Source organism: Ascaphus truei, chromosome 16, assembly GCF_040206685.1.
Source record: "Ascaphus truei isolate aAscTru1 chromosome 16, aAscTru1.hap1, whole genome shotgun sequence".
NCBI classification, from domain to species: domain Eukaryota; kingdom Metazoa; phylum Chordata; class Amphibia; order Anura; family Ascaphidae; genus Ascaphus; species Ascaphus truei.
Genome location: NC_134498.1, coordinates 38,663,880 through 38,691,762, shown reverse-complemented (window position 1 = coordinate 38,691,762; position 27,883 = coordinate 38,663,880). Strand labels below are relative to the sequence as shown.

The window sequence follows — 27,883 nt, the reverse complement described above, 5'->3', positions numbered from 1 at the left end:
GGCTACTGGTTCAGAATATGAGAGCTCATGTATTTGGTCCCAAATAGCCCTCTGTTAAGATCTGATCTTCATAATATTTGCTCTGGCTTATATATATTCTTCCCATGTAAGCCACATAAACCCAACCCCTGTCGTAAATCAGTTGTGAGATTTACGGTTTTATAACAGACAATTGAATCTTGTCTCAATATCTAAATGTACTCATAACTTTCCTTAACTAACACTTATACACACATGAGTCACATCAATACATTCGGGCACTCAATGTGGATGTGGCAAGTCTAAGGCTGTCTCACATTTTAACCTGGTCTGTAACTGTTTCATACGCTCATAATATATATTTTCTTTAACTGTGCACGCAATGTCTTGTATATAATGTATACCCTGCTCATTTATGTAACTGTATTTGTAACCATGTATTATTTGTTTTACTCTGTGCCCAGGACATACTTGAAAACGAGAGGTAACTCTCAATGTATTACTTCCTGGTAAAAATATTTTATAAATAAAGAAATATGACCATCTTAATCCTAAATTGAAGTGATAAATTAATATATGTCCCTTGTTATCTCTTAAACATGCAGTGTGTGGTCAGAATGTGTCCCTCGGTGACACTGTTACAGATTTGTTACTTTTATTATGCAGAGGTGATGACATCACAGGATATTCTCATTTTTAATAAAGTCACTTTTGGTTGGACCCCTTCTGTAGCCATGCCCCTGGTCATCCATAAACCCCCTGCAGAGAATGCTTTGAAGCTTAGCTGTATAAGAATCGTGTTTAGAACAGTTGTCAAAGGGGCCATATTTTATTCCCACACCTGCCCTTATCTAGACACTATCAGCAACATGCAACCCATCTGGCCCTTTTAAGTGAGCCATACATGATAACCCACCAGTTAAGTTCTGTTTGAAACCCAGCACCCACCCTTGACATGCCTGGGCTTGTCATAAACCCAATATATATTGTATTTTTAACTTCAAACTGTAGCTCATTAACCCCTTAAACACCAAATGGATTAAAATACATAATACCTCATGACATTATCATGACAGCAAGGATGTTAAATAATGGGCGCTAGCAATTTTCATAGTACAACTGTCATTTATTCGTGTCCCCAAACACAGAGACCGCTCAGATATATCTTGACATTTTGTACATGGTTTTCATTCAAGAACATACACAAATACTTTTCTTCCATCAGTGCCCATTGTTAACACTTGGTTGGATGTTTTCTGACTCGGTTGCTTAGGTAGTTGTGGGACCTGGCCCCCCTCATCTCACCGGAACCATTTAGGAAGTGATCCGACTATTCGGGGGGTCCTACAGGAATCCTGATGGGTCTCCTATGGCTTGCTCCAGTACCTTGCTGTCTGTTTTTGGGAACTAACTTCCCATGGGGTTAAGCCTGTGCTAATGGGAACACTAACGGGCGTTAGTTTTGCATATATTTAGCTTTGTGGATAACCGTTAAACTCAAGAAATTAATGGATGTTACCTTTTTAGGTTACGTCACGTTAGTAGCCCTGATTTACCGCAATCTGTATCTACCCCATAATGTATTGAAAGTGTTAACTCTTAAATATATCTTTTTTTTTTTTATAGCTGAAGAATACAACGGAATATTTGGTCCAACAAGTAAAACTTCCAGATGCAGGAGATAATCTTTCTGAAGTAAAGCAAAGGCTAATGGATTTGAGTAGTCTAGATGAACGGTCACAGGTGAGTTTGATTTTATATTCATAACTATATTAATAACATCCTTTTTGGGTCATGAATGAAAGATTTCTGTTATTTGCTTGTCTGGACATATGTACAGCAAATAAAAATATCCCTTGTGAGCACGTTCGCATGTCTCAGACAGATCTGTAACACTGCTTTTCCCAATGATCTCTTAGCATACAGTGCTTCCACTGCAGCCGGGGATTCTGGGAAATGATATGCAAATGAGCACACAGTGTCACCTTTTAGTTCATGTCCATTTTAACATGGACCCCTATAAGCTTATGCCTGCCGCATTACACCACTTTTCAGCAGAGCCTGGGTTACAGAAGTGCAGAGCCAGTAAACCTACTCACAGACAGCAGTTTTGACATTTTGGGTCTGATCAGTGTGAGGTTAGTTATACTGGCTTTGCAATGTGAACCTGGGATAGGTTTCAACCACACATTAAAGAAGTTATGGTGGGTAAAAGAGTGACGTTACATGAACTTATGTGAAGTTAACTTTTCTTCAATAGAATTGAGACGGCCCTTTTAAGACGGACTCTTGTCTTTGTTTAACAGGATTTAATAGGAAGGTCTCAAATGGTCATTTTACATGGTCACCAGCTAACAACAAATCATCATTATGCACTTAATCTAATCTGCCAACAATGCAATGAACTGAGGCATATGTCAGATAGCTTGTCTGATGAAATAAAAAGAAAGCACGCTCGGCTGTCCAAGACACTTGAACTACACATCCAACTGCAGCAGGTATATACTATCTTTTGTATATATAAAAATGCATGTTCTATAGCCTGATGCTAATCTCTTACATTTATCGAAATGACATGTACCATAAATAGCAGAATTGCCTCATCAATGTGTTCATATTATACCATATGTAATCCCACCGGCTTACCTACTGCTGAGGTGGGGGCCTGAGTACTCCTACTCTTATACGTTATTCCCCTCTAGTCTTAGGTGTGACAAAAGGGTGGCAGACTACAGCAATGTTTATATTTCAATGCTATTTATAAAGTAATTAGAACTGGCTAATCGAGTACATTATCATCTTCAGCAGAAGGATCATTAACAACATTCATGTTACATAGAAAACCTAACACTCGCCAATAAGCGCTGTGAGGGTGTGTGTCAATGTCTTTCCCTATGGCCACACAATCCTGGGTCTGAAGGCCTATGTAAGGGTGCTGCCACACCGTTGGAGCTCTTATTTACTGTAGCAGTGTAGCAGGCCTGTACTACTGCGACCATGGAGGATCCCCTCTGATGGTGTCCGTGCATCTGACTGCTCTCCGATGGGCGCTCTGCTGGGCCCCCGTTGTTTGGCTGACCGTACTCTCTTCAGGCCTCAGTCACCATGGTCAGTCCTGGGATCCCTCAGACTCTAGCAGTTCTGCCCCTGCATGCTCTACCAGCCCCTCTTAAAGGCTCCTCCTCACTCACAGTCTTTGTCATTGGATGCTGCCATGTCCATAATACAAGGCAGGACTTGGTGCAGGGATGTGGTGGAGGGCCTCTTACCTTCTCCTTAGCGATCTGTTCCTATAGTGTCCATCATCGGTAGCACATGATTTCACTCCCAAAGCCAGCCATTGGCATAACTGCCTAGTGGGCATATAAAAACTGTAACATAAACAAATGTTGGCTCTACGCATGTCGCAAGGCTATACCGTTGGGAATCCCTTCCCAAACCCAGCCAGGTCAGTACCCAAACCATAACTCACATCTACACTACAATTTCGGACCAAACCAAGACCACATCTTTAAACCGTTCCAAACATCTTGACAAATCATATTTAATCCTGTTGATTAATTGAACCATCTTCTACCGGCCCAAATCATTCACCCTGCGTGGACTACGATAATTACTGAATCCACACTTACACGCCTGATCTCCATAATTTCTGGAAACAACTATGACCATAATAAGCCCTTAACGCCTCTCCACCTTACCCTCGTTTAGGCCATTCCAGGTAAAACTACCTGGCCTCTGCCCTTCTTGCTGCCCAGTACAATCAGATAAATAAAGATGGGCTGAACTACCCCCAAGTTGTCTGACCAAAAAACGACACTCCTGTTTTTTATTTAGCTTGTTTTCACAAACTTCTACGGAGACCACGATTGGGGAAAGCTCCAACAATGCCAGATTCCTAGTCAAACCCTTCTACTCCCAGGATTCCAGCCAACGTTCCGCACACAGCTATTAGAGAGGGTTAGGGTTCCTTACAATGCATCTGATCTCAGACGCGCTATTAGAGAGGGTTAGGGTTCCTTACAATGCATCTGATCTCAGACACGCTATTAGAGAAGGTTAGGGTTCCTTACAATGCATCTGATCTCAGACACGCTGTTAGAGAGGGTTAGGGTTCCTTACAATGCATCTGATCTCAGACACGCTATTAGAGAGGGTTAGGGTTCCTTACAATGCATCTGATCTCAGACACGCTATTAGAGAGGGTTAGGGTTCCTTACAATGCATCTGATCTGAGACACGCTATTAGAGAGGGTTGGGGTTCCATACAATGCATCTGACCTCAGACACGCTATTAGAGAGGGTTGGGGTTCCTTACAATGCATCTGATCTCAGGCGCGCTATTAGACAGGGTTGGGGTTCCTTACAATGCATCTGATCTCAGGCGCGCTATTAGAGAGTGTTGGAGTTTCGCAGAATTTCACAATATAACTATGGGGTTCCTTAACCAAAAAAAAGGTTAATAAAAACACTAATCTAATTAAATGCAAACTGGATTTGCCTTATTTCATTTCACTTCATGTAAGGGTTTTTACAGCACTATGAAAAAAAGGCCCAACCAAAAACAACGCTAGAAAATGAGATGACAAGTGAGAATTGATATTGAACAAGTGTGACCAAACGTATCTGCCCCCCCCCCCACATTGATTGATAAAACCTGACTATAACTCGTCACATTTTCGTATAGCTTGTTAAGCTCTCGTGTTTTTCTTTCTAGGCCCATGAATGCTGCGATAAGGGGGCTTATTTTCTAGCTAACCAGCAAATGGACAAATGCCAGTCCAAAGAGGGAGCCCAAAAAGCTCTTCAGGATATAGAGAGGTTCCTTGAAAGCTCCACTCTCTACCTGCACCATGACCCACACATCCTTGAGTATGAATATGAGTCAATTTTAACTGATGAGATAAAGGTATTTATTAAGAACGATAAAGTGTGACTTCAGGATTACATTTGTTCTTTAACCACCAACCGGAAGTGCGAGAAAGTTTGCACAAGTTCGCAAAATTTGCTAGTTTTTTGCAAACTTTAAAAGATTTTTTGATTTTCCTCTTTTTAATAAACTTGTGAGAAAATAATGGTAACTTAATATAAAAAATAAAATAGTGATATTTCACCATTTCTTCAAAATGTTAACAATAAATGGGCAAGATTGTCAATTTCACCATTTTCTATATTTTTATTTCTAAAAAAATTTGCGAACATTTAGCCAAATTGTACAATGTAATAATTCATATTTGCTAACTGGATTGCACCCAATTCGCACATTTCTAATGCTACAATATCCTTCAAAGCTCTGAACTGTGTTGCGGGCACGGACTTCATTGAAAAGGTTGATGTCAATATACACTTTTTTTTTTACAAGAAATAGTAAATTAATATGATCTCTCATATGACTTGAAATTAACCCGTTCATTTGTTTTCTGTCCTGGTGTGTCTGTCAACAGAGAGAACCTCTAGAAAATAGACAAAATACTTATCATTCCTATGAGAAATATACTGTATATACAGTACTGTACTGTATATAGTGCAATATGTAGCTCGCCCAACTGGAAGTTACAGAACACACAGCTTTGTTGAACTAAAACTAAAATGTCTTTAACTTTACATTATACATGAGGGAGTGGCTCAGTAAGTAAAAGACATTGACTGGCACTGAGAGCACCAGGGGAGCCTGGTTCAATTCCTGGTGTCGGCTCCTTGTGACCTTGGGCATGTCACTTTATCTCCCTGTGCCTCAGGCACCAAAAACATAGATTGTAAGCTCCACGGGGCAGGGACCTGTGCCTGCAAAATGTCTCTGTAAAGCACTACGTATAACTAGCAGCGCTATACAAAAACATGCTATTATTATTATTATATTTTATAGTGTTATCCCTAGAAGCAACATATTGAGCGATTTTGAATATTTCTGAGTGTTTAGTAAATATAATAAAGTATATTTAAATATTGTAGTAACAGAACAGCACAAAGCAGCTAATGACTGCAAAAAAAAAGGATGAATGCATTGAAATTACATTTCGTCATTGGCAGTTTAAACCCATTTTTGGCATAACTCTTCAGCTAAAAACAGGATTAAGCTGCAGCTGTGCAGTATTTCTTAAGGAACCCTCTTGAGGTTTTGATTCATGTGGTGCCCAGATTCTAACAAATTTCTCAGCTTCTGCCAAAGGGAGTGTTTAGATGTCAGCATTATTAGCATATTTGGAAAGTCCTGCATACTGTATTATTATTATAGGTCAGGGCAGAGTACCATTTCCACAATAGAGATTCTCAAAGTTGGAAACTGATTTCTGTATGCTGAACCACGGTTCGGTTTTAAGAAACTATACTTTTAATCCTAATATTCTTAAATGTGGTTGCATAATTATTGTAGTGGCTACACTTGACCTTTTGTAGTACAGGACAGCCTTTTTTCACCACTTAAATTATTATTCGGTACAAATTACTGCCATTCCCATTTTAAACACTGATTCTCACCTCTAAGCTGGAAATGTGTTTTTTTTAGTCCATTCATTTAAATGGAGTTAAATTGTTCTTTAACACGGGGCACACAGCTTTACAGCACATATGGGTCTTGGTAGGAAACAGGAGCATTGATTTCATTATTTTGGAATTCATTCACAGACTCAAATTCAAGCCGTTCACATCAAGATTGAAAATGTCCGAGTTCTGTTCGATAACAGACAGACTTGTCTGAAGAAATTAGCTGATAAGCACGTAAGACCAGTCCAGTTAGTGGCTCCGAGACCAGAAAACCCGCCCAGAGCCAAATCACCCCTCTTCTCCCCCCGGCACGGTAAATTGGAATTTGCTTCTGCGTTATGTATGAAATGATGTATGTATACCTTTATTTACACAGCGTCCAAGGGGTACTCTGCGCTTTTGCAAAAGAGACAATACAGTAAAGGGATTTATAATACAATAATTGACTCAAACCCAGATCAGACAATAGTCAAGGAAATCCCTGCCCCGGAGAGCTTACAATCTAAGTGGTATGTTGGGAAACTTCCAGAGACCACGGGTGAGGGAGTAAGTGCAATAGGCAGCACTTATTGGCACAATGGTTGTAGGAGCGAGTGTGGGTCAGGGACAGGAGATAAGACAGATTATGATGATATTGTTATAATAAATGACAACCCCTCTAGGAAATACGGTACAGAGAATACAACGTGCACCCAGAACCTGCTGCTGCATCGAAATAATCACACACTGTTTAAAATGCAGAGATTCTGGTTCTGGGCATGAGAAATCCATTCACAATGTAGCAGTTTTACATTCCGCTCATTTTTCTTTCGCGATTTCATATATGTTGATTATTTGCTAAAAGCATATGTTGGTAAATAAATTAATGAGATATAGGATGCAATCATAATAAATCAAGTACAGTACAGTAAATTAAGTACCCATTCAGATATATTCACATATGTATATTTATACACACACACAACAAATATATATAATATACCATCTGACTATGAATTTGGCTTTTATTATGCTTTATGATTTGTATTTTACATTCAGAAATAAACACATTCAAAGTCATGATTCTTTTCTTGATTCTGTAACAAAGGTATGGATTTCAATTCAAGTTTGAAGTTCTCTTTTGACATATCTTTGTCTGGGAAAAGGACAGCAAAGAAAATGCAAACTTCCCGTAAGGTAACACTTAACGTCTGCATGCACTGTGAATGCCGAGCTTCCTAACTCCATCAGAAGGATATTTTATTGTACGACAGGTTTAAGCGAATAATACAATACAGTATACACAATTTAAATACGAATAGGAGTTTCTGTGACTGTTCCACTCACATGTTCCATGTATAAATCAGGCAGTGGGGTTATATAGAGTAACCAACTCAGAAGGACCTCTAGATCGCCTCTTCATACATCCATAGCGAATTCCACGAGGGTTAAAAGAGAAGGGGAGGGGGATCCCACATAGAAAAGACAAAACAAATATAGTGAAGATTGCTTTTATATATCAAAGGCATCTTTGCGACGCGCATTTAGACCACCCTGGGACAAAGCACTGGAGCTGGATAGCAGCCCCTCCAATCAGCCCTTGATCCTATTTGCGTTTGCACCTCTTTTTTTTTTTTAAGCGAATAATAGCATTAAAACTTCCTGATTAAAGAGAGACTGGACACGATTTCGGGACTGTGTCTCATCAGCGTTCTAATTCTATTCTAATACCATATAGACAACTAGTTATCCAATATTCCTTCGTCTAGCACAGGGGTGGGCAACTCCAGTCCTCAAGGGCCACCAACAGGTCAGGTTTTCAGGACATTCCTGCTTCAGCACAGGGGGCTCCATCAGTGGCTCAGTCGAAAACTGAGGCTCTGATTAAGCCACCTGTGCTGAAGCAGGGACTGATTGGTGCTGAAGCATTGATGTCCTAAAAACCTGACCTGTTGATGGCCATTGAAGACTGGAGTTGCCCGCCCCCTGCTGTAGCATCTGTGTCATTACGTAATGCATGCTTTATACAAATATCTTAAATAGGTGAGGTTTACATAAGGTATATATGTATGCATTTAATTTCCCTATAGTAGTGTATGTGTAGTACATCCATTACTGTAATTCTTGTTTTTAAGCACTTTTCCTATCTCTTGGGAACAGCCTGAATTACTGCAGTGTCCCAATAAAGTGATGGCAAGTGATGGCAACCATTTTATTATGTGATTAAACCCAACCCCCCCCCCCCATTGGGGTCTGTGTATCAAAGCATTCTGCTCCAATTTTGCCCTATCTGCCCCATCTTGCAAGTTGGGGAGAGTCAGTAGGAGGAGCTGGGGAAGGAGTTACATGGTGTGATAATGAGATGTATTACATTCTGTGTCCCATTCTTTTTCCCTTTTATTTGCCTTAAAAAATCCTACGTTTCAAATTCTGCTTCAGTCGGAAGAAACTGCTCTTACATATTCCACAACTCTGCTCCAAAGTACAGAGCACATCATCAACACAAACGTTTCTCTGCGTTGATACTGGGTCCCCCGAGTAAGGCCGAGCTCACCCTGCACGAGTTGCTGCGTGTGTGCACATGCACGACAGACATACTTGCGCTGTTTGGCATATGTGTAAACCTAGGGCCTGCGCGCCTGCTGGCGAACTAGCTCGTTGACGCTGCAGCATTTTGAGGAGACAAAACATTTCGTCTTTTCAGGCGGCTGCCGCGTCACGTGAGCGGTTCAGCCAATCACGGCGAACCAGCTCTGTGATGTTATAGCCACGCACCCAGCACGCCCCCCGATCGCCTGAAACACTGTGGGCAGAGATCGCTTGTGCTACAGCTGCGCGGCATGGTAATCGCTCGCAGTCTCGCAAGCAAGCGTGTCGTTTTAGCTCGGCCTAAGGAAGCGAGAATCAACCACCATTCAAAGACCAGTATATGCGCTCTCTTTTGGTGTTGAGATTGTTCTTGGGCTTTGCAGAAGTATTGCTTCAGTACAAACTGTGACCCCACTTTGCATTTCAGATCGAAGTAATGCACGATTATCAAGAGAAAAGGAACTCTGTGCAATTTTTTATTTCGGAGAGTGAGGACAGCCTGGATGTACTTAAAGGGTATTTATTTTATGCTTATAATTTGTTCTCCGGTCGAGGTACTTCTGGGACGTATAAGATGAAATACAGATATACAGTACATAATGTATTTAAAGCATTTAGAAGAGGGGGTTTTGATAGCTTTTCTTTTTCTTTTCAATCAAATATGATTTAAAATATTTATGCTTGTCTTTGTTTTAACTTCACACTGCCATGAGTACAATTTTGCCCAGTTAAGGGTTCAACTTTTATATTTTTATGGTACATTTTAATAGCTTCTCCCACAACTGTGCTTGCTTTTTAGTTGTCCTGTTCGGTAATATTGTTGGGGCTGCTTAATCTTTGGATTTGAATTTCAATTAAATCTGTATATTTTATGTTTTTATTCCAGACATGTCATCCATGAGCTAATAGAAACTGAAAGGATTTATGTAGAAGAGCTGTATACTGTTCTGTTGGTAAGAACGTGTAATTAAAGCTCCTCTGCACCTTGCAGACTAGCCACACCCTGTGCGGACAAACTGTCTTTATTCCCCTTCTTCTAGAGCAGGAGTGGCCAACTCCAGTTCTCAAGGGCCACCAGCAGGTAAGGTTTAAAGGTTATCCCTGCTTCAGCACAGGTGGCTCAATCAGTGGCTTTGTCAAAGACTGAGCCACTGATTGATCCACCTGTGCTGAAGCAGGGCTATCTTTAAAACCTGACCTGTTGGTGTCTGTCCTGGAACCAGATTGCACATTTTCCCTGTTCTGAGTCTGCTAACACTCCTCAGTGTATTGTTGCAACAAATGTAACTTTCTTGTTGGCTTCTCAGCCAGTTGCCATGGCAGCCCCCCCTGCATTTCTCAGTAAGATGGTCTGCTCCTTCATTCCCCTGCTAGTTGGCACTGTCTAATTGTATTTCCTGTTCGTCCAGACCAGCATGCTTTCCTTTTAGATCCAGCAGCCATCGTTGTTGCCCAAAAAGAAACACTTCAGCAAATAAGAAGATTCCCTTGCTTGATATAAGGGATTGGGTTACGCTACCTGCCTCTACTCACTTGCCACAGTGAGCTTGAGTCAGAACAGTGGCCCTTGAGGACTAGAGTTGGCCACTCCTCTTCTAAATTGTGGGGGTAGGGACCCTCCTTCCTTAAGTCTCAGTTTGCCTTAACCGTACTCTTGTCATACACTGTCATTGTCCTTCCTCCCACATGTTACTACACTGTGGAATATGTGTGCGCCATACAAATAAAAGATAATACTGTAGTCTGCCCAATAACCTGTGCTATTTTCCACTTCCACGTCGATCTGCTTTATTTTCTCCGCCGATCCATGCTCACATTCCTCGGTCACACGGTGATTAGGCTTTTCTCATTGTGCTCCCTTTTTTGGGAAGGGATCCTGCGTGTGCACCTCTGTGAAATACATTCTATTCACGTGTTGTTTGTTCTTGGTGTTGTACACTGTACTAAGAATAGTTAGCATATTGGTGATTGTTTAGAAAGGACTTTAGGTATACAGTATATAACTTGACTGGCACATTTGCTTAGTTTGTAGTCCTGTATTGATAATATTTGTTATCTATGTTGATCATTTTTACACTAACCTGAAATAGAAAATATCCGCCTTCTATGTATCAGATGTTTAAATACTTGCCAAAAAGATTTAAAGTCGCAGTGTTCCCATATTTTATCAGCCACCATAAAGTATCGTGTGCAAGGCTCCCTGGACTAGAGGTTTCACCGGGGCCTCCGATGCTGGCAGCCTTGCAAGCCACTCCCTCATTTTTTTCCTCCCCCCTTCCTTTGCACATTTCCTTGCTCTCTAACCGCCCTCTATTTATCTCCCCTTATTACACTCGCCCGTCTCTTGCACTCACCTCCCCCATGTATTTGTCCCCATCTGTCGCTCACTCCCCCATCTCTCTCACTCTTCTCCTCTCTCTCCCCCTCCCTCTCTTACATTCCCTCTCTATCACTCAATCCCCCCCACTCTTACAATCCCTCTTTGTCACTCAATTCCTCCCTCTCTCACTTACACCCTCCAGTTTCTTTCATTCTCTCATCCGCACTCTCACTCTCTCGCTCGCTCGCTCTCTCCCCCCTCATCACTCACCCTCTTCACCCCTCCTCGTTTTCTCCCCCTTCCTTGTTTGCTGCCCCACTCCTCACTTGCTCCCCTCCTCCCGTTCTCTCCCCCCACCTTGTTTGCTCCCCCTCCTCGCTCTCTCCCCCCTCCTCGCTCAGTCTCTCCCCCTCCTTGATCACTCTGTCTCCCCCCTCCTTGCTCACTCTTCCCCCCTCCTCGCTCACTCCCCGTCCTCGCTCACTATTTCCCCTCTCCTCGCTCTCTCTCCCCCCTCCTTGCTCACTCTATCCCCTTCTTTGCTCACTCTCTCCCCTCCCCGCTCACTCTCTCTCTCCTTTCCTCGCTCACTCTCTCTATCCTTGCTCCTTGCTCATTCTCTCTCCTCATCCTCGCTCTCTCTCCCCCCTCCTTGCGCTCTCTCTCTCCCCCCTCCTTGCGCTCTCTCTCTCCCCCTCCTCGCGCTCTCTCTCCCCCCCCTCGCGCTCTCTCTCTCTCCCCCCTCCTTGCGCTCTCTCTCCCCCTTTTCGCTCTCTCTCCCTCCCCCCTCCTTGCTCACTCTCCTCCTCACAAGCTTTCGAACCTCATGAGGTTACGTGTTGGTCCAATAAAAGGTATCATACTCGCTGTCCCTCCTTTGTTGCTACGTGGAATGGCACAAACTATGTAACATTTGCATAATTACAGTTGCATAGGCTGTAATATGCAGTGTTCTCATTTCAGGGGTGGTGGAGCTGAGCCTGCTCAGTTCTTTAAGGCTACCAGCTTGCTGATTTTTAAGATTTTAGTGACTTACACAAACCTAACTAATTATCCCTGCCTTAATTGTCACTAGGTAATTAGATATGCATAGCTCTAAACACCTGATCTATTTGTACAGTAGACTATGAGGGCTGAACGCTGGCACACCAGCATTAGAGGAATGGCTTAGGCAGGGAGAAGGAGCGGCTCAGTGAGTAATGACACTGACTGTAAACAATGAAGCTGAGTTTGTATCAGGGGAACCTAGTTAAATTCCTGGTGTCGGCTCCTTGTGACCTTGGGCAAGTCACTTTATCACAGGCACCAAAAACATAGATTGTAATCTCCTCTGTGCAGGGGCTGTGTCTGTAACATTCCTATGTGCTGCGTACCGCGCGCTATACTGTAATTGTGACGCGCTTTGAGTCCCATTGGGAGCAAAGCATTATATGAAATAAAGTTATTATTATTATTAATGCCTATAACAATCCTTAACTGTAATGCTTTCTCTTTTGGAGATACAAAGCATGACTATATACGCTATACTGTAATTGTGACGCGCTTTGAGTCCCATTGGGAGCAAAGCATTATATGAAATAAAGTTATTATTATTATTAATGCCTATAACAATCCTTAACTGTAATGCTTTCTCTTTTGGAGATACAAAGCATGACTATATAATCCATCCATTATTTTTCAACAAGATCCGCATTTTCCCTGTGGGATGCTGAAATGCACATAATAAATCAAAAGAATGATTTTGAAGAACAATGAGCAGAAGTACGTCGAGCTTGTCTCCGTGTATGTGACACAGGCTTTGCTGTGCGGCTGCTTGATCGTAACAGGTTATTTACTCTGTGGAAATATACTTTATCTTTCAATTCTGCTTGTTTATTTTGTGTCACAGAGCAATGGCTTTGAATTAACCTTTTGCAGTGTGTTACTTTTAATCTCCGTTGAAATGGATTTCCCGTGGCTAATGTATCAGGTTAAACGCGTTGGGGTTTTCATCTACAGGGATACCGATCTGAAATGATGAACCCAGCGATGACCCGTTTCATGCCACCCTCACTGAGAAAGACAAAGAACATTCTGTTTGGGAACATGCCAGAGATATATGAATTCCACAACAAGTAAGGGATCACCTACAAATATTAATCTGTGACAATAATATGAAGGGGAAAACAGATCCATACTACAAAGCTTATGAGCTCTGAAGGGCTTGGTACAAACATTTATCAGCACCATTGTTCTTTGTTTTGTTAACATTCTATTTGTTCCTCCTCTTGGCCATATCTGATAATGGCTGCATAGAAAAATATGAGGCTAGTTGGCTATTGATGTTATAGACAATTGTATATGTAGGAGGTCATTTTAAATTCATCAAGAACATTACAATGGTTGTAGTATAATATATATTCAATTAATGTATTGTTTCACTTGCCTACCCCAGGTAAGAGTTCATGCAAATATGATGTGAACATATAATTCTGAAGTTACAAACAGTAGGCTCATGTTTTGTCTTTACACAGAGTTTTTCTACTAAACCTTGAAGGCTGCATTGGAGCACCAGAAAAAGTTGGCTTTTGTTTCCTAGAAAGGGTATGTATGTATATCTTTATTTATAAAGTGCCTACAGTGAACTTGGTGCTTTACAAAGAGACAATACAGTACGGGGAATTATAATAATAATAATATAATAGGTGCAACAAAATCAGACAATCGGAAAGAAAATCCCTGCCCCGGAGAACTTGCAATTAATAAGTGGAATATTGGGAGAGTTACAGAGACGGAGGTGAGGGAATAAGTGCAGTAGATGGCAGTGCTTGGCCACAATGGTTGGTAGGAGCGACTATGACTATGTGGGATAGTAGCCATTAGTATAGGCCAGCGGTGCACAAAGTGGGGATGCAGGATTTTTTTGGGGGGGCGCGGACGCTTGCAGGGACCCCGCGCTCTTCCCTGAGGCATTAAAATTATATGCCGGGGGATCGCGTGAGGCCTCTGCAACAAACTTACCGGGGTTTAGACTCGGCGTGACATGTCGCCATGGCAAATGACGCCGCGGTGTCAAGCAGAGTAACGTCACACGACCGTTTCCATGGTAACGGGGTCACGTGATTTGACGCCGCCGAGGGGGTGACAAAGCGAAGGGGAGCAGGCAGGGGGGCGCAGCGCCAAAAGTTTGCGCTGCCCTAGTATAGACTATAGGAATGTTTCATTTAAGAGATGAGTTTTAAGGTTTGTCTTAAAGGTGGGGAGAGTGGGTGCTTGGCGTATTTATAGTGTGAGGGAGATCCACAGGTAAGGGGCAGTGAGGGAAAAGGGTTTAAGGCGAGAGAGAGCAGTGGAGGTGAAAGGGGAGGAAAGGAGACAGTTATGGGCAGAGTGCAGGAGATGAGCAGGGGCATGAGTAGGGTAGATAAAAACATGTTCTCCATTGTTTATGTTTTGTTAACAAAAAAAACCACTCCCATTTCAAGTCTATAATTCTAGCATTTGACTTTGTGCCTTTGATTTCCAGAGAGAAGATTTTCAGATGTATGAGCAGTATTGTCAGAATAAACCGCGGTCAGATTCTCTCTGGAGGCAGTTTTCAGACAGTGCATTTTTTCAGGTATAACTGCAGCTACAGAACATTAACCATAGCTCATGCAGTGCAGCACAGGTGTATGCTTTTATTGTGCACAGTATTCACACAGATCATCAAAAGGCTATGCCAGGGGTTCTCAACTCCAGTCACCCACTCCCCAACAGGTCAGGTTATGCAGACAGTCCAGCTTCAGCACAGGTGGTTCAGTCAAATACTGAGCCACTGATTGAGCCACTAGTGCTGATGCAGGGGCCGATTGAGCCACCAGTGCTGAAGCAGGTATTTTCTGAAAACTTGACTTGTTGAGGGGATCTTGAGGACTGTAGTTGCGAACCTCCCGGGCTATGGGTTTCAACATATAAATAAATCGGTGAAAACCTAGTTATGTGTGATAAATATATGCCGATGGAAAGCCGTGACTGGCTATGCTCGTTACTCTTGTTGAACTTTTCAACATGTCATCATTAATATGTTTTTATCATTACTGTGCTAAAAAAAAAACTACAAATTTACAAAGCAATCTATTGAAAGAGTTCCACAGACGTAACAATTGCTGAACTTGCCAGCTGGAAAATTGCAGGAACTTGCAGTCTGGAACCTCAGGATTCTGCCGGCAGCAAAACATTCTCTGTTGGGTGTTCCAATCGTTAGAACGGACCCCCTCCCGCAGGCATCCACGGCTGTTACTGTCCCTGGGGCCGCAGCGTTTTGCTCCCCCCCCCCCCCGTGGATCTAGTAACATCTGTAAATACTGTCATTCATTTTTGTTGAATGCGTGGAAAACATCTATTGCAGAAATAACTGTGACGTAAACCAATGGAAGAGACATGCTGCCGTTCATTTAACCACAATGTGTTGCAAGCTCATCTGGCAGAAAGGGGCATGAATCAATGCAAAATGATACACATTATATTTTATCACAGTTTATTGCCATCATTTGCAGACAGTGTATCAATTATTTTGTATGCTACAACCAATTCAAAGGGTGATGGAGTGATAACATTCTGTGGAAAATTCCATCCGAACAGACCATAACAAGAGTGATGGTATGATTTTTAATAAGTGATGCTAAGCTGTAACACATAAAAACCAAAAAAGGCACACACTGATTAATAGATAAAACGAAAGAGTCACGGAATAAGCCAAAAATGTAATAGCGGTAATAATAGAACAATAGTTATCACACAAATATGGAAATGCTACACGACTATAAATGCAGAATATATGGATCTTAAAAAGCACAAGAGTAGGGGGGAGAGACACGGGGAAGGGGAGTGGGGGAAAAAACACTAAAGGAAAAACTGCAAAAAATAAACATAGAATAAGACAATGGGAGAGGGTAAGAGGGGCAACGATTCAGGGTAACAACCCTTTCCTCAGGCCCGTTCCCTTGGGTCCAACGGAACCACAAGGTACTTCCCTTAACCCTACCTCCCCCCTACAAGACACAAAGTAGCCAAATAAGAATTAGATGCAAAGTTCTGTGGGGAAGATCATGTGACCAGGCAGTCACAAGATACAATTGGTGCACTGCTAGAGAGAGGGCAGGGCTCAAAAAGGGGTGTGTCGGAGCCTGTTTCAGAAGAGGAAGGGGATGTGACTTTGTAAATGGTTGCTATATAAACAAAAAATGCTTGCTGCATTATAATACATTAAAAATGTAATTCAGAGGTTTTTTTTAAATGCTACAAGTATTTTCTCATAGTACAGAACTGATTTATTAAAAAAAAAAACACATGTAGGATATTGCTTGGTCTGCAGCTTTATAGAGGTTTTTTTAGGTACCCATCTTTATTTCCTCCACCTCTTTCTGTGTTGCAGGAATGCCAAAGAAAATTGGAGCACAAACTTGGGTTGGATTCATATTTACTCAAACCAGTACAACGTCTAACAAAATACCAGTTGTTGTTGAAGGTAAAATAGATATACCTGCTCTAGCCAATGTCTGTTGTTTTGTACATGGTGTGTTTACTCACAAGAATGTAATGCTGTGATAAATATTATTCTGATACATAATTCTACTTCTAAATCTTTATAAAAACATTTTCTAAATGCTATTGCTAACACTTGCAAAAATGTATCCGTTACTTTAAAATTGGCAGAAAATGTCTATTTTCTGGGTTCCTTAGGTAGCTACGTGAGTTTTAAAATGGGTGCACTTGTATATTGTTTATTAATATTAAATTACTTATTTTTAACAGGAGTTACTAAAGTACAGCATTAACTGTGATGGAATTCAGGAAATACAAGAAGCTCTGGTTTCTATGTTAGATTTATTAAAATCAGTAAATGACTCAATGCATCAGATTGCTATTACAGGATATAATGTAAGTATGGGCATTACTCTTTTATTTAAACTTCCCATCTAATATGAATATTTAACTAATAGAACACAGAACATCTGATCAAATGGTTGTTATATTATCTTTAATGCATGACCATTGTTAGCAAAACAAATATATTATTATTGATGGTTACTCAATATTGACAAATTTGTCAACATTTCAATTAGTGGGTATTTTAGGAAAATTGCAAGTACTGTATAGTGAAAAAAATATATATATATATATATATATATATATATATATAGTGGATGCATTTAAATTGAAACAAACCCTTGTGGCAATTTTTTCTGAACTCTGATGAATTTGCAAATCTTAACAAATGCGGAAAAAAAAGTAATTTGCACAACGAATTTGAATTTTTTGACAATTAATATGTCAATCACCTTTATATCCTTGTAACAACACCATTTAGAAGCATAGCACATTTGTACATTGCTTAATTAAAAGGCAAGTATATATGATCACACAGCAACGCATTTATTTTCAAGTGATAATCTGTGTTGCCATTTTTTTTATAGGGGGATATAAATGATCTGGGGCGGATATTAATGCAGGGCTCTTTCAGTGTATGGATCACACACAAAAAGGGCCCCACGAAAATGAAAGAGCTCGCTCGCTTCAAGCCGATGCAGAGACACCTCTTCCTATATGAAAGGGCTCTTGTTTTCTGCAAGAAAAGAGAGGAGCATGGGGACAGACGGGATAAAACTCCTTCATACAGCTTCAAGCACATTTTAAAGGTAGGGGAACTTCATACATTCAACTAAATTTACCTGTTGACTATATAAGCCAGGGATGGGCATCTCCAGTCCTCATGGGCCACCAGCAGGTCAGATTTTAAGGTATCCCTGCTTCAGCGCAGGTGGCTCAATCAAAGAGTGAGCCACTGATTGAGTTACCTGTGCTGAAGAGCCACCTGTGCTGTCTTTGATTAAGCCACCGATTGAGCCGTCTGTGCTGAAGCAGGGTTATTCTAAAAACCCAACTTGTTGGCGGCCCTTGAGGACTGGAGTTGGCCGCCCCTGATCTAAGCACTCACCAGTACCTTCGTTTGAAACTCCTACATTCCGTAATTGTGCCATTATCTGTCAAACCTAGAGACGAGTAATGGCGCGCAAAGACGGCGCTGGTTACTATCGTCCCATTGGCTTCATTACAACAACAAATATATTAAGTCCCTTTTGTTGGGATGCTTGGTTCGTTTTCTTCTTAATAAAGAAAAAGCAGTCCGTAGTACAGTACCTTAAATCGTTGTAGAAGCTGTATTGGATATACTTCATCTGATCATCAATCAGCAAGATCGTCTATCAGGGCTGGGAGCAGAGGGATTTATTTATTTATAAAAGGTGTTACCAGGAAGTAATACATAGAGAGTTACCTCTCAGTTTCAAGTATGTCCTGGGCACAGAGTTATAACAATACATGGTTACATTAAAAGAACAGAGGTTATACAGTCATTTCACGGACATTTCATGGACAGATAGAGTTGGATAATAGGGTACAGGGGATAAAAGGCTGGTGAGTTTCAAACTGAAATAGAGAAGTTTTAACATCACCAACAATCAGAAAATGACTCACACCCTTTGGCTGCCTTTTGGCTGTGCCAAAGGCTGTCTGCCTTTGGGGCAACGCAGATGTACACTGAAGGGGTTCAGATTGAATGCAGCTGCGAATACAAAGTTCTTTGTCCTCCTGGCTCATTAACATTCCAGTGGGTGGAGTTGATGTTCCACCAAGTACAAGCAAATATTAACCCTTAGCACGCTTGTCCTGTGCAGAGGGGAGCAGCTCTTGGGGAGCCCCACCAGGCGTCACAAGATAGCGGCAATCCCTGCAGCTTTGGCAGCCGCTGCTACCTCTGGTAAAGGCCTCAGGTACTCGGCGTCTGTATATGGGCAATCTGCCCTATTGATCCAAATAGTGGGTACTTCGCATCCAGTTACTTGTAGTATATAATTTCACAGACTTCCAAGGGACATTTAAGGCCTGCGAGCTGCTGTAAAGTACACATATGCAGAAAGTTCCAAGCAGCACACTGCCAGAGAGAGATGAAAACGGCTTACATAGCAGTGGCGGAGGCTAAGAAATCCATCAGGATTTTTAATCTGGTTTCACTCAAGACTGAGCCCCTGTGAGCCTTCATCCTTTACTGCTGCCTGATACAGATACATAATAATGAAGTACAGTTACTTTAACAACTGTTATTCGCAACAAATAAATAAGAAACCACTCCTTAAATTGTAATTTCCAATCCTGGCGTTGGCCCGGCAGCCGGGTTTACTCTGGTGGAGATCATTCACTCTACTCCAAAGTGGCTATATGGTCAATGGGGTTTTTGGGGGGGTTCGGAAAGCGCCCAAATGGGCACGCCGGTATATATAGAAATACCCCCTTGATGGTAACAGGAAACTTTTATCCTGGCTGGGAGTTCAACTTTACTAGTTCTGCTATATGTCAGGGAAGAGGGTAATCTTTGACTTATTACAAAGATCACAAAGTATATATCATACTCTGTTTCTTGGTAGATGAACGCTGTGGGCATCACCGAAAATGTGAAAGGAGATAATCGCAAGTTTGAAATTTGGTATAGTGGACGAGAAGAGGTTTACGTTGTACAGGTTTGTTCTTCCTGATGTTTTTTTTTCATCATGTTGTCCTAAAAAGCCCCGGAAACACAGCATTTTTGCTGTGTTTTCTATTACAAGCTGTTAGGTGCATATTGGTCTGTGATTTTCACATCCAATTCAATATGGTGACAAGTAGAATAGTGAGGAGCTCATGCATTAAATTGAAGTTATTACATGGTTAACTGTGCATTACCTGACTTCTTACCATATTGAATATGGGCTTCAGTTTGTTCTAGTGTTGAATCATCTTGTACAGGAAAAATAATGGGGTGAACTTGAAGAGGAACATACATAAACAATATTAGTAAGTATGCCTATTTTTCAGGCTCAGACAGCAGAGCAGAAGATAGCCTGGTTAAATGAAATCAGAAAGATTTTAACCAAGCAGCGGGAACTTATGAAAGGTATACCGACAACCCCTTCATTGTGGCACTTGCGTAAGAAAGACAGTGTGAGTCTATGAATGCTAAACACGTGTGTATCATTTTGCAGTTGGGAAGCAGCAACAGAATCCGTTCTCAGATCCGCTTCTGCTGTCACCACAGATGACTGGGGGGTAAGTGATTTGTACCCGTTGGTTTAAAGCAACATTCTGCCCAACACATAACTGGTATTATAATCTGTAATCTGTGGTGGCCTTTCCGCAAACCGCTTTGTCGACAGTGATTTCATTGTTGAGGTTTAGCATTTCAGAGGTAATTTGGATATGTAAAGTAAATTAGCATATATCCCAGCTATCTCGCATGTCTCTCCACATGTGTAAAGGAGTGTTTGGGGTGGTAGATAACCATCTTGGAATTCTTTGCCCTCCCCTCCCCCTTTTCCCCTCCCCCTTTCCCCGCCCCCTTTCCCCTCCCCCTTTCCCCTCCCCCTTTTCCCGCCCCCTTTCCCCTCCCCCTTTCCCCTCCCCCTTTTCCCCCCTCGTCCCCTCCCCTCCCCATATAGTTAGGTCCGGGGGAACCAGACTTTTTTCGCAAAAAGTTGAACTTGCGAGGAAACTGCATTTTTGCAGCGGATTTGAACTTTGGCAAATAGTTTGCCCAGTTCCAGATATATCAACACATTGCTAATTGTGAACCAAGCTACCAAGACAGCATTGGATATATTCAGCAAGTGGTTCTAAGCCATAAAACACGTTACATCCCGTTCACTTTAATGGGCCATAAAATGCTCTATTGCTTAGCACCATTTAGTAAACATCACACCAAGACCCATATTTTCTCTAGATAGTTATGCCAAAGATACCTTCTGGCACCAGAACAAGTTCAAGGTAATAGACCATAAGGTAACCTCCTGTGTCAGAAGGTAATGGGCCCCATCGCTTAAATCAGAAGGTGCCATAGCACAAAAGGGTTAATCCACAGCTCCCAAATACAGTAATACATTTTTTACTTTAAATTACCTGTGTTTTGTTATTAAAGAGCGTGTTTGTTTTTGAATTCATTTTTTTTAAAAACATGGCTTTTATTGTATGAGAGTTCCCTTGTGTGAAGAGATGAGGCTGTGCTTTACTGTGTGACGTCAGGAGCATATATTATAGGTTGTTATTAATAGCTACTATATACTGTAATACAGGTGTACAGATGTTAACACATTTGTGACTGGAATTCCTACTCCAGATATGTTTTCGGGTTTGATTTCTTCATTGTAATCATATTATTGCTGCTGTGAGTGATATTTAGCTTTTACATATAAAAAAATAATTAATGTGTTTTGTAGAAAGCAGCCGAGAACGTCCGTAAGTTCTGAAGAAAACGATTCTGAAAACACCAGTCCTGTTTTGCTGGAAACTTTGAATCTCTCGCCTCAGCACAAACCTCACAGAGGTATGTGTGACTTTCATAGCACACAGGTAGCAGATTAAGATCCGGTTTCAAAACCGCTGATCACACTGTTACATCTATGGACCTTTGCAAGTTATCTCTCCGAGGCAAATCTAATAACTTGTTCTGGAACCCAATTATTACATTTGGAAGCCGGTGCGTGTAATTATCATGTTGAACAGTCGTGTTTCCATCTCAATGACGGGAAAAGTTAGCCTTGATCATTAGTCTAATTGCAACTCTACACTGTGTGACAACACGCATGTCACAATACTGGACCAAACTAAACATTCTCTTTAGATCATGTGGCGGGGATATTAAACTGTTAAGTACATACAGATATGGGAATATTTTATTGCTCCTGCTGCTGTGTTATTTATTATTTATTTATAAAATGTGTTACCAGGAAGTATTACATTGATAGTTACCTCTCGTTTTCAAGTATGTCCTGGGCACAGAGTTAAGATGATAAATAATACATGGTTACAAATACAGTTACATAGGTGAGCAGGGTATACATTATATACAAGACATAGCATGCACAGTTAGAGATAATATATATGATAGGCGTATGTAACAGTTACAGACCAGATTAAAATGTGAGACCGCTTTAGTTTTGAAAGAACTTAGACTGGTGGCGGCTGTGAGAGTCTCCGGTAGATTGTTCCAGTTTTGGGGTACACGGTATTATGTAGAATATGTTAAGCGCTGAGTCCACTGTGGGTGCTATATAAAGACAAACACATTCAGTGTTATATGTGGTATTAGCAGAAACAAGGAAGTCTGCTACATCTGTAGAATTATTGTCTCTGTTCTGAGATGTTCATATACTTCATATTCTATATTATATTATATACTATTCTATGAATACAGGTTGGCCTGGTATGTCACAATCTGTAGAAATCTGTGAAGGATTCGAAGGCTGGTCGAGTAGTCACTACTCCTGTCCTTGTTCGGACACCGAAGAGGAAGACATGCTCCAGCTGGTTAGTACTCGAGTAATTACTGAATATACATGTAGGCATATGGTTTTGAATGGACAATGAGTACACCCAGTATCACCAGTAGCTAATAAAACGTGCACTGATGAAAGACAACGTATTAATACGCCCTATATTGTTGTTGCACATTTTTTGCAGTCTCCGGGTAAATACAAAGCACTGGCCGATTGCAAGAAAAGGGGCTCTGATGATTTACTGGTGAAAAATGGCGATGTGATTGAGCTTTTGCACGAAGATGGTGAGGGACAGTGGTAGGTTTTATTATTTTTTTTTTGTTTAACCTTTTAATTCATTTATATTGATTTCTTAAGATGCAATGTATTAGTACACAAAATTAACTTGAGTAAGGGGGACGTTATTCTACCTTTTGCGTTATTGGATTTCAGAGCCCCGCTGTTCTCATGAGAATTTTCCTTTTGTTGGGAATTATTGTATCTTCTGTTTTTAAAGGTCCAACAATACAGAAGCAACCTAATTATTTCATATTCTTGTTAAAGTAGCCGTTCGTGTTCTGGTAAAAAAAAAAAAAACTCTATTGGGGGCTTATTCTACATATGTAGCAAGACTTAACATCTTCGGTGTCGCCGTCACGTGACCGCGGTGGTCTCGCCACTGAAGGATAAACGCTGCGGGGGTGTCCTATTCAGAAGCATGAGACGCTGTCCTCAGCACTGCAGCTTTTTGCTTGTTAGTCCGCAGTGCTGGGGACAGTAACTGTTACTACATCTGTATATCCACCAAAGCGGACGATCGGGCCATTTTTGACCCAAATTTCCCATTGAAGTCAATAGGGAATTTCAACCGAAAATGGCCAGATTGTCCGCTTTGGCAGACCTAGAATAAGCCCCCAAGTGATTTGGAATAAGAGATCATTAGGAACAACTTCAGACCTTAGTAGCAGTAATCATTATGGTTGCCCAATTCTATTTTTGCATCTCCATCCTCTAGAGAGGACAACCTCCGGCACATTTACGCTTCAATAATTACAAATCTTGGGATAGATCATTTATCATCGGACTCCTGATGAATCCTCCCAGGATGTGGAGGGCAGTGTGACTGGTAATATTCACGTCGTGTAGCTAAAGCTTGTGTTTGTATGATTAAAGGCTGGTTAAGAATTTAAACCGAAAAAAGGAAGGCTGGATTCATGGGAACAACTTGCAGATTATCATTGGTGAATGCAGGATCCGGACAGCCAAAATATCAGGTACAAAAAGTCCTGCCGTCTACATAGTGGTTTGCGGGTCTTTGCCTCAGACAACATAGAAACTAATGGCTGAAGGCCAGGAGTTGAATTGACTTCCATATGGTTACAATGGGCTAACATTGGTTGTTGCTGGGTTCATCCACTTCAAAAGCCATTATGTTTCCACCACTATATTATGATATACACAATAACGAATGGAAACTTTGCTCTACCTGGATTATTTTCTTTCGTTTTGTGTATGTACTTGTTTTTCTGTACATTGAACAAGATTATATTTTAATTAATGAGCTATTAAAAGGGATGTTATACAATAGGAAACAGAAGAGTCACTCCGCGCTGGTGCTGTCTTAAAGGAATATTAGCCCTCTTGCTGCCGTCTGCCTTAAGGGGACTCCACACCCCCTGAAAATGTGAGCTCCTGGAAGGGAGCGCACAGATAAGAGAAAACAGCAGGCAGAATGGTGCACTGAGTGGCAAGTACTTTATTAAAACCCCGGGGGTAGGCAATAAGGGGATAATAGCAATGGTACACAAAAACACTGAATAACAATAAGAAGATACTAAAACAGAGGACCTCCTGACGAAGCACTATAGTACGTGCGAAACGCGTAGGGGTTACGTGAAGCTGCCCCTGTGTCCCTGGGGAGGTTGTGTTGGAGAGCGCGGGTGTCCCTGCTGTTTTAAAAGTTAGCAGATCGAGTATGGACCCTATTGTCATACCAGCAGTGAGATTGCCTGCCCCCTCCACCTCCTCTTTGTTTTAGCATCTTCTTATTGTTATTCATTGTTTTTGTGTACCATTGCTATTATCTCCTTATTCCCTACCCCCGGGATGTTATACAATGTCAACAATATAACACACCCACAAACACCAAATATTGTTTAATTAGTGGATCCAGTAATAATTACAGCATCTATTGTTTTAAAACAGCAGTCCAAGCTGCCAATTGTTTTTAAATTTGATTACCCCCCCCCCCCAGCTTTTCTATGTTCATTAATACAATCCACACAATGATAAGTAATTAGCTATGTTACCGATTGATCCGTTCTCCTGTAATCGATCGGCAAAGATTTATCTTGCGGGTTCATTAAATGACTGCAGAAGAGTATTCTGTATCAGAAGAGGAAGGGGATGTGACGTTGTAAATTATTGCTATAGAAACAAAAAAGACTTGTTGCATTATAATATGTTAAAAATGTCATTTTTTTTTTTAATGCTACAAGTATGTTCTCATAGTACAGAACTGATTTATTAAAAACAAACACATGTAGGATATTGCTTGGTCTGCAGCTTTTAAAGGGGTGCTCCAACTTCAAAGGGATTACTTTCTCTGTCTCTCATTTTTCAAGTGTTGTACACCATTATACTATATTCCTGCTTCAAACAATTGGATAACGCTTTGCATATGTAGAATATATCGCTCCACTAAAACCCAACACATCACATACAATGACTCTGGAAACATCTATTTCTCAAGACTGCACGTGTATAGAAAGTATTGCTTTCAAGGGCTTACTTGCACTGTAAATCAATCTACACAATTGTTGCCTCTTCCCCCGAAAGACTAATAATACAATCAGTACTTTGAAAGATAAGATTGCTTTGGGTTTCGGTATGCCAAAGCATATTATCACACATATCTTATTGCTCTGATATTTCTGGCTAAAGCAGGAGCGGGGTAGGGGAGAAGTGATAAAGGGAGTGGGAGGGAGGATCTTTGCCATTTTTACAACGTTGTGGTTCTCTTTGCAGCCTTCTTGTATTCAATAATTCAGCAACCTGTTGGACACAGCCGGTTGCAAATGCTTTACGAAAACTTTTCAATACAAACGTTCATAAAATTCATATAATGCAATATACTATAGCTACGGAAACTCTAACCTTAAAAATTATTTGAGATGTTTATTTTTGGAATATAGCAGAGACTATGCAGAGGAAAGCATAGTATGTTATTGTTTAGCAGTGCAACTAGCCCTGAGTAAACTACAGAACATTTACAGTTAATATGGACTCCCTTCTCTAAAAAATCTCATTTATCATGAGCTTTGAAAAGATTAGAGATAGTGAACAACTGCAAATAAATTACTATGTACATACAATGTTATATGTATATCTGGACGTGCTGTTTACTTTCTAGTGCTGACCATGACTTTTCAGTATCCTTGGCACCAATGATCAAAATATTAACTCAAGTTTCGGAATCGCCCTACTGCTAGTCCTAAGGAACCGTTTAATTACCAGTGCTTTGCCATTTTTTGTAGAATATTTGCTCAGTTCAACTGCTTTTTATTACTTCAGTAGATCAAGCAGTAATCCACATATTAACAAATGGGAGAAACGCTAGTACCCACATTGATATTTACTGTATAAATGTCTAGCTCAGTGACAATTTGACGATACACATGCATACTAATTACATTAATTACATGCACTACTACAGGGTGGCCATCTGCAGTCCTCAAGGGCCACCAACCGGTCAAGTTTTCAGGTTATCCCTAAATCCGCCCAGGTGGCTCAGTCATAATGTGTCAGCCATTGATTGAGTTACCTGTGCCGAAGCAGGGATATCCTAAAAACTTGTCCAGGTGGTGGCCCTTGAGGACTGGAGTTGGCCAACCCTGCTTCTACTAGAAGATGAAATGAGAGGAAGAATGGTCAGAACTATAATATCCACAACCATAGTCATAATCAAAAGGGCATTCTGGGAAGATGTTGTGCAAGGAAATAATACCTTATTACTGTTCTTGATTACTCTTCTAGATACTGAACTGTGTAACACAAGGAAACTAAGTTCTCCTTAGAAGGACGTGCGGAGCTGACAAAGAACTTTCCAAAGAGAACCTTTGGACATTGAATTCAGAGAAGCTGTTTCCATTAAATGTCACCCAATTAAACCATCTGTGGCAATCTTTCATAGAGCAGATCCCGACATTTTTCATAACCTCATGGGACACTTTTAACGTCATTTTATAAGAGGGACACATCGGACGGCTTCATATTTTCCATATTTCATGGCATTCATTTTTTTTTCATCTTGGATAATGAAATGTTTTTAAATAGATGTAAATATACGTATTGACATTCCAGATGGTTCACTCCAGTTCGAATATCTGTTTTACTGTTTGCGAGTAAAACATTCATACTTGAATCATCAAGACTGTGTATACTTGTCGATGAGAAGCCTCATGGTCGGGTGGTTTGAATTTGGCCACGTTTATATGAACTGAATTTCGGCGAGACGCTGGATGACTTTGAACATTTGTAAAGATATTGCTACTACCTGCATTTTCTGGTGTAATGTGAAGCATTGCAATAAAAGTCTTCATCAGTCTTTCTTTGCCATTTCAATCCATGTTTTTCTATTTATGGGCATGTTTAAGTTAATGTTCATTGTAATGGAAGATTTGGTAACTTAGAGTTAACCTACTTACATTCTAGTTGTGAGCAAGCACTCAACGAATAAAAATAAGGAAAAAAACATAAAAAGAGAGAGAAGTGTTGGAAGTTTACATTACGTTCTCTAGTGCTAGAAGTGATTTAAATGAATTGTAATACTAAAGTGTGTGCCATAATTGTAATCTTGTAGTTTACAAGTGCATTTAATTTAATTTTGTCAGTAACTGCCTAAGAAGTATACATGGCGATTTGTATTAAAGACTATCAAATAGGTGTGCCATTTTGGTGAACTGTTGCAAAAGATGTCCTTTTCAAGTTTGAAAATCATTTATTTTGCTAATTATTAAAGGTACAGATCCCTTTACACATGGCCCCGCACCCCCAAACCCTTTTCTTAACATGTATGGGAAGTAGAGAGGCCCCAGAGCGATTTCTAGCTCTGGGACCCCCTAGTTTCCCCGAGATACTCATCACTGAAGGCAGCTCTGGTACCGTCCCCTCCAAGGGAGACACATGGAGGTTTAAATCTACTGTGTTACGTGGGCCAATAAGAAGCCAC

General features: G+C 40.9%; 1 protein-coding gene across 2 annotated transcripts in view; it reads left to right on the top strand.

Moving 5' to 3' along the window:
* The window catches only part of MCF2 (MCF.2 cell line derived transforming sequence), a 64,256-nt gene extending 37,004 nt beyond the window's left edge, over positions 1-27,252 (top strand). The window contains exons 10-30 of one of the 2 annotated variants that reach the window (XR_012788403.1): positions 1,606-1,722; positions 2,286-2,477; positions 4,697-4,888; positions 6,604-6,775; positions 7,550-7,638; positions 9,458-9,546; positions 9,917-9,983; positions 13,349-13,464; positions 13,864-13,933; positions 14,856-14,948; positions 16,746-16,838; positions 17,126-17,251; positions 17,788-18,009; positions 19,795-19,887; positions 20,222-20,300; positions 20,389-20,452; positions 21,616-21,722; positions 22,593-22,705; positions 22,859-22,958; positions 23,827-23,927; positions 26,689-27,252. Coding sequence is in view for 1 of the 2 variants with exons in the window: in XM_075573249.1 (XP_075429364.1) it covers positions 1,606-1,722; positions 2,286-2,477; positions 4,697-4,888; positions 6,604-6,775; positions 7,550-7,638; positions 9,458-9,546; positions 9,917-9,983; positions 13,349-13,464; positions 13,864-13,933; positions 14,856-14,948; positions 16,746-16,838; positions 17,126-17,251; positions 17,788-18,009; positions 19,795-19,887; positions 20,222-20,300; positions 20,389-20,452; positions 21,616-21,722; positions 22,593-22,705; positions 22,859-22,971; positions 23,827-23,927; positions 26,689-26,729 (2,349 nt within the window). In the remaining variant the exon portion in view is untranslated. Of the gene's footprint in view, positions 1-1,605; positions 1,723-2,285; positions 2,478-4,696; positions 4,889-6,603; positions 6,776-7,549; positions 7,639-9,457; positions 9,547-9,916; positions 9,984-13,348; positions 13,465-13,863; positions 13,934-14,855; positions 14,949-16,745; positions 16,839-17,125; positions 17,252-17,787; positions 18,010-19,794; positions 19,888-20,221; positions 20,301-20,388; positions 20,453-21,615; positions 21,723-22,592; positions 22,706-22,858; positions 22,972-23,826; positions 23,928-26,688 lie in introns of both variants that reach the window. The other variant, XM_075573249.1, reaches the window with a different exon arrangement.
* The last annotated feature ends 631 nt before the right edge of the window (positions 27,253-27,883 follow it).